Raw genomic sequence first — 13200 nt, 5'->3', positions numbered from 1 at the left:
GGTGGGGTGGCGGTAGGTAGGGACGCCCACCGCTCCCCACACCGTCCGCAGAATGTGATGAGTGTGTGTGTGATTCTCATCCATCCCCTTCAAGCCACCTCATTCCATCGCCACGCTCCCCACAAACACCGTCTCGAGCAATGTTTGTTGGTTTGTTTTGCTTGTAGTTGAACTGAAATGAGGGGCATCGACGCTCTCTGTGAGTGCAGAGACAAGAGAGAGAGGGCAGGTGTGTTGCGGGTAAAGGGGCGGTCGGGGGCCGCGCGGGGGGGAGGGGCCTCTCTAGTTGAAGACTTTGGGGGGCCCGTCGGGACGTCTGGTCTGGACAATCTTCTGCTTGGGCCGCGCCGCCTCGTCCTCCTCCGTCTCGCTCTCGCACACGTGGACGACCACGCTGGGGGTGGATTCTGTCCCCGCATGCAGCTCGTACTTCTCGCCTGGGGAGGTGGAGGCATGGGGGGAGGGATGGAGGGGGGGATGGAGAGGGGGATGGAGGGAGGGGAGCAGGAGTTACTAAGGAAAAAGCAGAATAATTGCTCTAAATACCCCCATCCTATACAAAACCTCTGATACGCAGACCTTTTCAAATGGTGCAACAGGTTGGAGCAGCCACGGTAGAGAAAGATATAATTATGCAGCAAAATCTATTTTTATGAAATGAGGTGAGGACATTATTACAGAACAAAATAATCTGGTTCAATCTGGTCAGACAACGAAATCAGTTCAGCGCTCGGGTGAAAGGGATTGGATTCAAAAGAAAAAAAAAGAAGAAAAAAAACTTTCTTTGGAGTACCATTTGTCCGAATGCCACTCACGCTCAGATTGAAAACATACACATGCTAGATTGTATCACAGTTGCCATGGAGATAACACAGGCTAACAGGCAGGGGGAAATGGGTCTGGAGGCTTCTTGCTTGGTGCCAAACAGAAAGACGGACAGTGAAAAGAAGAGTCCTGTTGTTACCACAGGCAGTTGGCAGAGGGAGTCAGCGCGCTGCGCTGCAGCAGAGCTGTAATCTGATTGTGAATGCCAGGATGTGAAGCAAAGGACAAACCCATTTCCTGATGCCTCGTGTTTCTATGGTAACAGTAGAATGTGGCAAAGGTGGTTCTTTGGGCTGGACAGTGTGTGTCTGTATGTGTGTGTCTAGGTTTGTAGGTGTGTGTGGGTAGACTAAATCATGTTTTTGTCTGTTATAAAAATGCTAATTATGTTCATATCAAGTCGAAGTTAGAAATAAATGGTACTATCTTTTCCTCTCCAGCAATATGAACACACACACACACACACACGCACACACACACACACACACGCACACACAGAGAGAGAGAGAGAGAGAGAGAGATATAGACACAGCACACTGTCTCTGTGATGTGTGGTAGGTGACATTTTATAAAGGTTGCTGCAATCTGCAATATAGTCTCGTCAACAAGGCAGACTGAGGCAACCTTGTACTGAGCAGAAACACTGCCTGGGCATGAGGCTGCTGGGAAAGATCTGAAAACCTTCCAAATCTAACTGTGCTGAGCTGTGCTGCCTACACATTTCCTGTAGTTGCTGAAATTGTGATAGGATGGGAATTGCAAAAACGACTTATTTCTGGGGGATAGGCAGCAGAATGGATACTAGCTGTGGTGCAAAATGTTTGACTTAGTAGTGTTTTTTCATGCTTCCCATTTTTTATATCTGAGATTTTTTTATTGCCCAGTTCATTGCCCTTTTGCAAACACACACACACACACACACACACACACACACACACACACACACACACAGACACACACTGGCATTTACACGTGAGATTTCAGAATGCAGGGTCACACACTCTGAGCAGCTAGAGGTTCAGCTCCTTTGACAATGACGGATGGTGGTCAGCACTATAAATTTTATTTATGGGCCTCTAGTTCTATGTCGAGAGACGTTTGACATGGAGATCAATTTATAAATACCTCTCAATTCATAATAACATCATAGAGGTACAAAAAACTGCATCTCTGATTATGCAACGTTGGCCATAATCCTGTGTCAGAGCCATGACAGAAAGGCCTGGACTAAAGTGAAGGATAAAACAGTGATGTTTACCATAGTCATCATTCGTCATTGCCCCTCACAAGCTTTTATTCCAATTCCTTCCTAGTGGCAACAGCAGTGCAGAAACTTACCGTAACACCTCTCTGAGAAGCGTGAAATGATTTCCTGCGTAGGCCTATTTGTATCCAGGTGACTGATGTTCAAAGACCAACGACTCAAATAGAGACTTAATAATCCGATGGAGATATTTTCATACTGATAGAAACACCTTCTTTCCACGGTGTTGCATAGCATATACCTGCGCATGTTTGTGTGCATGTTTGTGTACATGTGTGTCTATGTATGTGTGTGCACATTCTGTATTAGCGTGTTGTACTGACCAGGTCCCAGCTTCGCTACTGCACACAGCAGGTCGTAGTTGATGACGGGCGTAGCATCTTCGCTCTGGCTCCAGCCCACAGGTGGCGAGGCAGGCGGCGAGATCAGAAACTGTTTGACAGGCTGGGGAGGGGCCAGGTACGACTTGTCAATGTCCTCACCGGCGTTCTGGACCTATCAGAGAAGAGATGACAAGATGATGAGGGGTTGTGACGCTCTAAAAGGGGGGTGAAAGAGACGTGAAGAGGGTGAGACTGTCACATCGCCGTGGAGTAATTTGTAAGCGCATAACGTATTTGTGTATTTGTGTTTCATCTTACTCAGTATACCTATCTCATGGTACACTGTTTCACTGCTGGATTCTCTAATATTGATGAAAAGTGGCTGTATGGGTCTCTTCTTTTTATTTGATTATGATTTGTGTCTATGTATGATTTTATGTGTGTATTGTATAAGTTTGGCCTTTTTATCATAATGGGGTTTCTAAATGCCTGACGTTTTTACTTTTTACTTCATATATGTGTATGATTGTGTTATTTTAAGATAGCTTTTAAGGGTTTGTCTTTTCTTTTTCTGTTTCTTTTCTCTCTCTGTATTTAAGTGCCAGAATGTACTTACTACTGTTATATTACTGACATGTCCTTGCAATGCTGCCAACAAGTTCCTGTACATTTATTGTACATGGCAATTAAAGTGATTCTGATTTATACTGAAGAGAAGGAAAAGCACATTAGGATTGTAGTCATGGCTTCAATCTTTCCCTTAATCTCAAATTGCAAGGGGATTGATGAGTTTTGAATGATATGTTAGCTGCCAGTTGCCATAGTTACCAACATGTGGCATCTGTCTGTACTGTAAAATCCTAATCCTCTTACATCAAAATACTGGGAGGTAGGGGTCGTGACTAGAGATATATTTGGGAAGAAGGGGGGAATCGGTTAGAGCTTGAGTCATGATTCATGCTGGTCTTGTGGACTCTCTTACTGTGGATATGAGTGGATGTGTGCAATATGAATGGCTGTTTCGTCACTGCACTGAAGACATACACACTGCTTATATATCAGTGTTTGCACTGGGAGCATACAGCAATTTCTCTCTCCTCTCTCTTTGCCTTTCTTTCACAGAGGCAAGGCACATAGAAACACACACACACACACATGTACGATGGAAGAGAAATCAAGAATTTATGGCCAAGCTTATGGGTGTTCAATCAACTGAGTGACTGATGGGGTTTGACGGGAGAGAAGGGGAGACGGATGGATGAGTCACCCTCTTTCTCCCAGTTTGTCCCTCTAATCGTGTGTGTGTGTGTACATTCACGTTTGAGTGAATGACGCAATACAACATAATGTTCCACGTTAATAAGCAATGTTCCCCCACAGTCCGCTCTCGTCCCACAGGAGCCCCTGCGCTGCCCGGACCCTTTAGCGGACACTCACTTGGGCAAAGTAGAGCTTGAGCTTCTTGCCGTTGAACTCGGACTCGTGCAGCTCGATGCGAGCGCGGGCCGCAGCCTCTGGGGTGGTGAAGCTGATCCGGACTCTCCGGAAGCTTTTGAACATCTGGAAGGACGTCTGTTCGTCGTAGATCCTAAACAATGCCTCGAACCTCTCCTGCAGAGAATAAAAACATACAAACATGCAAAGACGTTAGAGAATGCTTTTGAAGATATTTAGGTTTAAATGTAAAAGCGGGTTGGTGTTGCATCTATACTAGGTGTAAATATGGGTCAAAGGTTACATATTAAGTGAGCATATAGGAATGTTGCTTGGTATAGGTACTTTTCCATTTCTTCCTCAACAGTGTTCAGCGTCTTGCTGAAGAACACATGGCTGCTGATAGATACGTTTCCCGTTACAGGGATCAAATCTGTCACTTTGTCAGTGCAGAACAGTCTCTCTAACCACTTGGTCGCCCTGCCGTATCCCCGCTGTATGTGTGCTGCATATATACTGATACAGATGGATGACACATCAAATACACCGAGAGATTTCCCATAAACTGCTCTGTATAAAACACTCCTCAGGTTAATAATAATGGGAAAGTGGCTATGTATCAATCAGTCAGGCAGTTGAAATCTAGTCTTGTAGCGACGGTGGCGTATCAGATATCATACATCTCTGCTGCCAGCTGTCCTCTGCTGTGGCGGCACCGTGCCACAGGGACAACAGTTGAGTAGGCGAATGGAAGCGCTAGGTAACACAGAAGAATGGTTCCCTTGTACTTCAGTGTCCATTGGAGCAGTACATAAATATTCCAATTTAATAATGAAATGAAAACCACTTGTTCTCAAATTTCTGTCAAAAGATTTGATTTGATTCACATCAGTGGGCTGGTTTTGTACATGAGTGTAATGTGTTGTGAGAAAAGAAAACTTGTAGGGTCTAAGTTATTCGCTGAGACCTCTGTCTGCAGCAGATGTGCCTCTAACTCCTCTGCGCCCATATCATTCGCAATTCATTTAATTGGGAAATTAGATTTCCAGCTCTCTGTCCTTTTCCTGCAAGCTCCTCTGATGCTATCTGTCCCTTCACTGTCTTCTTTTTTCTCTCTGTTTTTTGCTCTCTTTATGTAACTTTCTCCTTTCTCTCATCACTCTCCCCTACTCCTTCTGCACCTCACTTTGTCTTTCACCATACCTCGTGTATTCCCACATCTCTCTTTCTCTCACCCCCCTCCATGGGCAACAAATTGGCATTCTCAGCTGTGAAGTCAATCAAGCAGCTCAGTAGGAGGGCTATAGGAGGAGGAAAGGGCCGGTGAGAGAGCTGGTTGCCGCACGCCAGCAGCCGGCACACAGCAAAGACAGAGCAATCAGTAGGACTATTCTTCATCTCCCGGCCGACCATCTCCCCAGCGCAGGCAGATAAGTGGCTATGAAACTGAGGCTTCTTTCAAAGAGCCAAGATGGCTGACGGATTGAATGTGCGATTCTGATTAGAGGAAAAGCCTTTGGAATGAGTGAAAGATGGTCATGAATAGTTTGGGCCTGATTCAGACTGCAGGGCCTTCCTATTGGTATGGTGGAAATTTGGGAAATAGACTTTTCTCCAATTCATGTATTTCTGCTGAGGGATTGCCTTCAAATACCATGCGCTGCCTTTAACTCAGTTTTGGTTAGGACGATGATCCACAAAGATTGAATTGCCAACATGCCCTTTTAAGCCACTAACTGGATCAAAGCATAATAAGATATACTTTACAAAATCTGAAATGATTTAAGCTGTTCTGCATCTTTGTCTCAAAGAAATCACGAAAATATTTTTGTATATATAAAAAAGAAAGTAAATAATAAAATACAAAAAAATACATAAAAATCAAATAAAAACAAAAACGATTGACGTAAAAAGATGAGTTTCTTAATGACAACTGCTGTCTACTCAACTCATCATTCAACAAGTACATTCACTCAGCACCCTGACAGTCACATGCATGCCGTCGATGGCACCAATAACAACTGGCAAACAACACAGTAGAATGTGTCTCATTGCGTGTTTCTGTGCGACAGTGTTTGGCCAATATATTCTGCGGTGCGTCTGCTCATTGCCATTAAGAACTCCTCCAGGCAGTGGGAGGCAGAGGACTGAAATATTCCCACAGCTCTCCAGACGCCCTGTTCAGCTGACGCAGCACCTGACACCAGGATGGAAAGGGCGCATGTTACCTGCAGTAACACAGGAGGCATGTCGGCTGTGCGATCTGCCTCTGCAAATTAGTGACACAGCTCAAGACTGAAGCCCTATCATGTGCAAACGGGTGTACTAGGTGTCTGTTTTTGCTCTCTCCGAATGCTCCGGTAGTGCCATCTCCTTAAAAACTCAAGCACATCTTATTTGCTTGTTTGCTTGGTTGCGGAGAATCATCAAATACCATTCCAATTATTCAGACACCAATCAACAGCGTTGCACAGTCTAATTAATCTAGTCTAAGTCTAATTAAGTTTTTGTGACTCAACAATTCATACCCTATTTGATGTCTTTGGTGTTTGTTAGTATGCAGATTTCTTGTTGTACATCATAAAACTGATGGAAGCACTAGACATATTGCAAGGCTTTGGGTGTGATGATCAAATACTACTAATAATAATACAAATAATGTTACTTATATAGTACTTTTCTTCAACTGGACTTCATTCTGAGTCATGTCGTAATGTGAAAGGGGGACTCGCTGTGATTTCCACATTCATCACCTAAAGTGCACATTCTGCAGGAGGTCGTGCATCCCTGCATGCAACTCCAGGGCCAGAATCAGTGCAGTGGGGTGCACACGTAAAAAAAATGACTTCAGCACCACTGCACAGTGAGCCCGAAATGTCAAAGATCTTTAGAACTGAGATACAATGTGAGAACTTAGCTCTTCATATTGTATCATATGCAGATTATAGGATGATATTACACATTAGTTCACGAGACACCAGAATAAAACACAAAAGTAATCGTCTGTAATTTACACATTGGATGGTTTATCAACTAGAACCAGTCACACTAGTTTCAAGCACCTTTGAGGAAGAGATTTAAGTAAATATATCTGCTGGTTCTGGTGTTAAAAAATAAATTGCTCCACAACTGACAAAGAAACAAAATCTGCACAGATACAATATAGTTTGAACTCAGTGGTAACTTAACTGTTGGGTTAAGTGTTTTTTAAAGCCTATAGTGTTATTTGTATAAAAAATTATATTATAATAATATTACTGCTACCTAGTCTTCTGCTATTTCTTTTCTCTTGAGCCGATCTGAATGAATCAGTATCGCAAGTCTTTCTTTTACTACATCTGATGGGTTTGTTAATATAATTGCATCATTCCTCTTTAACAGCACTTACAGTAGTCGCTTTCTTCGTGACATACACATATGACTTTCATATTATTAGTTATTATTAATATAAGATGTTGGACATGCTGCAAAACATGCACTCTGCCTCCCTGTAGAGAAGTCACATCATTATCCCGGCTGATACACGCAGAGTTGTTAATGATGCAGCAAGGTGTGAGCCACGGTTTATGAAATTGCTGCAGAGTGTGGTGTCTACTGTGGTGAAAGAATAAGCATCTTAAGAGTAAGCAGATTAACACTTTTACCCCCCCCCCCCCCCCCTCTCATTCTCCTCTTCGTTTCCCCTCCTGTTCTCCTCGCCATGTAAGTGCATCTGGTCTTCCCTTCCTATCTGCCCCCGGATAGCTGGCTAAACTTCAGAGCTCACTTCACCTCCAGGCTCCATGCTACCATTTTTAGTCTAGTTTCTAGTTCACCATACAAGGTGCATTTCTAAGGAGAAGTGAGGAAAAGAGGTCACATCAAGAATGTGCGAATATCTTGACTCCTTTCTGCATGTGGATAGGATTACCAACTAGCTTACCAATTAATTTTCTAACATTACAATCTCAAAAGGCCCAAGGAAAAGGAAACAGTAAAATACAAGGACTGCCAGGTATTAAGTGTACCCCTGTACACTTAAACGACTGGCCTAAACCTGCTATCCTGCCACATGCTACGTAATGGAGTCAGTAACAAAATATTAAAGCAGTAGTTATCTAATAGATATAGCTTCCTTACTTTAATGGTGCATGAAAGATGGAAGCAGCAACATGCCAGAATTTTGTCTTAAATATAATTTTTGTCTTGATTACTGCCTCTTTGTATCCCAGCCTGTGTGCTGTGAGCCCATCAAATATCGGACTGACTGACTAATATTGGTGTGTAGTGCTGTTGTTGATGCTATGTATGTGGAATAGTGTCTGTGTCCGCATATGTACATACATGCATGCATTGATTGAGCGGGAGGGGTTCTAACATAACTGTGTATAAAAGGTTTTGAGGTGGCGACACAGCAAATTCCCCAGTGTTAGTAAGTGTTGATTTTTCAGTGACGATTATTTGGAGTCGACAAGTGTTGATTGGAGGTTGTTTGTCCACTCATAGAGCTGATATGGCTCCGGAGCGACTGTTCAAAACAATCAAAAAGCATTACATTAACTCTGATGGGTGCTGACTTATATAAACACTGGCAGTGCTGATTTTTACACTCTCAGAGTATGATTAACACTGACAATTCTGCTGTGTAAGGTGTTAGGTAAGTAATTGACACAAGATTGAAAAAAAAACATCAGGTCTCTGCATAAGAGCATATAAGTGTGTGTTGTCATACATCTGTAACATCAAATTAAACCAATCAAACACTTGTACACCAGTAAAAGCATTTGTACAACAATACAACACACGATACGTAGGTAAATATAGTGTTTTTTTTAACATGCTGTTTATCCAGGGAAGGTTGACTGTTCATGCATGGTCTCTTTAACTAACACATTCACACCTGGGAGTTTGCTGCTGTTGACCAGTGGGAAGCTCCACTGCAGCAGCTGGGGGTTAAGTGCTTTGCTCAAGAGCACCTTGATGGTAATTGCTCAGGGAGGGAAAAGCGCTTCTCATTCACTAAATGATGGACCTGTTTGTTCACTATAGTAAAAAAAAAGAAAAAAGGGAGCAAATGCAAAAGCAACACTGATATATCAAAGGGTAACGGAAAAAATGTTGATGTCCTATCATGACTTGACCGGCCAACGCAGGTGCGTACGTTCATGACGAGGAAATGAGGCGTTTTAGATCATGATTACATCTCCGTAATGGAACCCTGCGCTTTTATCTGCGGCTCTGCGGTTCACAACAATCCCTCAATATCTACTTCAAATGTAAAAATGAAAACTTAGACATACAGTAACAGCATAACAATCAAACCAGGCTTCATCCTTTTATTTGTTTGCAAACTCTCCTGATTTGGGTTTAATGGGTAATTAGTTTGAGAATGACAACAAAGCCCTTGTTTGGCCTATATGCTGAGCCCACTTAAGCCCTTATTCAAACCGTGAATTTTCCATGAGCCGCAGCCAGCTACTACGGCCCGCATGTCATCAAACTCCATGTGTGATAACTGATAAGGTCGACTGTGAAATACATACATGCACACACACGCGCACACACACACACACACACACAAACACACACATAGACACACTGTGTGCACGTCATTCACTCAAATTGATGTTTTGGCATGGGGAAAGCTCCTACATAATGTCCCATAATGGCATGAACTGTTTGTTTTTAACCCGTACACACACACACACACACACACACACATACATGCACACACACTCACACTAACACACGCACGCTAGATTGGTGTGTAACATAAGTGAGCGTGCTGATCACTAATTTATGTGGTCCTCTATGAGCGGACATCCTGAGGGAAGAGGAGGAGGAAGAGGAGGGGAAAAGAGGAAGAGGAGAGGGGTGTTGAGTTACAGACGCTGAAAAATGGCCTGCTCATCTGCCATCACCATCTTCCCTACTGTGACCCACTCACTTTGTTCTCTGCTGTGTGTGTGTGTGTGTGTGTGTGTAAGACAGAGAGAGAGAGTAACTGAGCAAGTGAGTGAGTATGTGTGTGATGTGAACATTGTGTGCAAGGTTCCCCCCTGTGTTTCCACAATTAGTTGGAAGGTATTTCAGTAGGTACACACACACACACACACACACACACACACGAGGGCATGTCTGCATGGTAAAGTAATGTGACAGGTAACACCATTAGAATCCAAGCTGAACTGAAGGACGCCCGTTAGCCTGTCAGCAAAGATAGACTGGTTTTAACCGCACACACACGTGGGCACACACACACACACACACACACACACACTGAGCTACATCCAACACCTGCTACTATGTGCAGTGAGCAGTGAGTGAGTGAGTGCTGCTGGACAGCAGGTGAGTGAGGGGAAGAGAACAGCGTGTTCTTGTTTTTGATTCTCTACAAGGCAGATAATATATATTGACAGACCAGGATCAAAATACTATTTAGCTCACTTGGCTGGGTTATACACCAAAGAGAGAAAAAAAACAGCTACATTTGGCGAACAAATGATGAAGGAGCTTACATTATAAACCTAATGTGTTGCGGCTAATACAGTCTTTGTCACTGTTATGTTTCCTTCTTTGTCGTCGGGTTACACAAACACTTTAAAACGCTGCACGTAAAAGCCTGAGCTTCAGTTTCAGGTTCGGTTTAAGCTCAAAAGAGAAACCTATCTAATTTGTTTAAATGCACAGGTTGGAGCTGGTATGAAGTCAGAGGCTCCACGGTTCTCAAATAGCAACAAGTTGGCTTGATTGAAAAGGCAAGTGCTGTCATTACTGCTGACCCTGTGTTTCTCCATGTCACCTTTATGTAACACCCAGTGTGCATCCCAACAGTCTGAAATCCCTCCCTCTCCTGTCCTAGATTTTCTCTTTCCCTTGGTCCTGCTGTAGCACAACTGAGCTAGCCTGGAAAATGAGAAATTAAAAAAAGAGGAGATGATGTCATGTTGCATCAGTAGAGAAATATAAACTGTATATATAGGGGAAATTGAAAAGAATCTACTTTGGAGTGCTAGGATTTGCCTCAGTTGACTGTGCAGATCCCACAGGCCCCCGGAGGGAACGAAAAGGAGAGCGATGGAGAACGGGAGAGAGAGAAAGATAACACACAAAGAGAGAGGCAGGTAGCTGGGGGCCGAATGAGAGGCAGAAAGTGACACGGCACAATAAAATACAATGTGGTGAGATGCAAAGCTAGCTAGTGAGCTGAAGCCACTCTGGTGGCGGCTGCGCGGTCATCCTTCAGCAGATTGCCTCTTGGGTAATGAGGCAGTTATTTTCCTGACGGTAATGGAAAGGCCGTCATCACTGTGGCGACAGGACATCGCTGTCGGCATGACTCACATTCAGCAACACAGGGAGGCAACGGCCAAAGAACCAGAGTGATAGCAGTCTGGACAAAATCATCTGAACAAAAGATTAGTTGGCTTAGGGTTCAAGCACAGGTTTATTGTGCGATGTCAACAAGCTTTCATCTGGGTCGAGGTCTGATGGTAGAACAATAAACGGCAGTGATTGACAGAACAGTAGAGAGGTGAGCAGGAGACAGCAAGAGTGATAAAGCAGGGACTATGATAGATACTAGTATCCATATACAGTATATATCTACCCCACATCTTTCATGTACTGAGCCAGTGTCAAGCCTAAATTGTCGAGCCTCTGCCTGAGTTGTAACTCTGACAGAAGCATCGCTCCATGGCTGAGTCCATCATGCTGCATTGTAAAACATTACGTCATGTGACTTAAGTGTCTTCCTATCTTATGTAAAGACAGGATTGTGTTTGTTTACTTTAAAGCGTAAGGCTCCGTGACGATTAGCAGAGCTGCAGGTCCATCCTGCTCTGCTGTCCGGGTAAACACAAAGACAAAGATGGACGTACACACACACACACACACACACACACACACACACACACATATACACACGTCCGTTTTCCTGAAGCGGAGGCCAGCTTCAGCAGCACAGAAGATTCTAAATAACTGCTACATTCTGAGTGTGATAAAAAAAATAAGTATTCTCAGCAAAATCTATTCTGATTAAACTGTGATGATGCACAGCAACACCTACATACTGTCTACTCTCATTTATCTTATTGTCAACTCATTTTGCAGTTTAGGGAGTTAAATGAGGCACACATATTCCCCTGTTTGTTTTCTGTCAACAGTGAGAGCGAACAAGCCACATCAGCTGAAACACAGCGACATCTCCTAACATCCCTTTGATCAGCCATATGCCTCATAAATGCACCAAGCACACACAGACAGGGACACAAATTTCCCCAAATTAAATTTCAAAATAAAAGCCTGTATATTAGTAGTGAGAATGGGATTTAACACAGCTAAATGGGCAAACTGGGACAACAGCATGTGAGGCAGAGGCATCGACATGCTTGCACAGTGTTTCCCATTGGCTAATACAGACTGTTGCATAATAGAGTCAAATCAGCAAGCATGCCTTCACTGTTTAGAAATTTGCAGCCATATTATTCAAATTCGCTGACTGGAGGAGTCTCTCGCCTAATTGAGAAGGAAAGAAGGGCTATTCAATGTTTTTTTTTTTTTTTTTGGTGAATCACTGAATCACAGATTTCTCTGTGACACGTGCCTGGTTTTAACTCAGTCTAATCCAGACCCTCGTGCTTGAATGGGATTTGGGTGAAAACCAACAAACTAGGCCACGGAGCCTCAGGGTGAGTCAGGGACAGTTCTACACTAAAAATAGATCATGTAGGAATAATTAAGAAAATTCATTTCTTAAGTGTGTGGACCATCATTTTTAATTACCATCCTCCCTCAAGGACCAAACTGGAACCAGTCTAACGAGGTCAAACAAGAAAGGCAGATTATGATGATAACAGGCAAAGCTGGATGAAGAGCGTTAAACGCCTGTTCCAACATTTTTGCCTGTCAAATTCCATATCTTTTCCATGACTATTCAATGAAAAAGGGACCAATTTCCATTACAAATGTCTGACTATCACTTGGGACAGGAAATTTGTTAGTATTTTGTAAAAAGGTAACTATAGATCTACTAGCAGCCAAACATCACAATAAAACACTTGCCTGGAATAAAACCAAATACTGTATGAAGACATTTTCATGTCATTTCCAAATCCTTATGGATATGTATTATTTTCCATAATTTTTCCAGGTCTGGGAAACACAATTTTCAAATTCCATGAATTTCCCAGGTTTTCCATGACCCTGTGGGAACCCTGTCCTACAGCACAGAACCTGAACCACATGCATCTGAACTGACTTGTTTACTGAGTGGCCAATACGGAATATTATGTTGATTGTGTGTACTGTATTAATTGTTTTGTCTTTTGAAAGTCCTTGTTGGTGGACACAATCTACAGTAACACTACAAAGCCA

At 43.1% G+C, this 13200-nt stretch overlaps 1 protein-coding gene across 2 annotated transcripts in view; it reads right to left on the bottom strand.

The window, feature by feature from the left end:
* Positions 1-282: 282 nt before the first annotated feature.
* Positions 283-13200, bottom strand: part of rcan3 (regulator of calcineurin 3) — a 32994-nt gene continuing 20076 nt past the window's right edge. For both annotated transcript variants that reach the window (XM_071910207.2, XM_071910208.2), the window contains exons 2-4: positions 3850-4023; positions 2413-2584; positions 283-437 (exon numbers count right to left, since the gene is read on the bottom strand). In XM_071910207.2, coding sequence (XP_071766308.1) covers positions 283-437; positions 2413-2584; positions 3850-4023 — 501 coding nt within the window. The remainder of the gene's footprint in view (positions 438-2412; positions 2585-3849; positions 4024-13200) is intronic.

The sequence above is a fragment of the Centroberyx gerrardi genome, chromosome 17, assembly GCF_048128805.1.
Source record: "Centroberyx gerrardi isolate f3 chromosome 17, fCenGer3.hap1.cur.20231027, whole genome shotgun sequence".
Taxonomy (NCBI): Eukaryota; Metazoa; Chordata; class Actinopteri; order Beryciformes; family Berycidae; genus Centroberyx; species Centroberyx gerrardi.
This window is presented reverse-complemented; position numbering and strand designations above follow the sequence as displayed.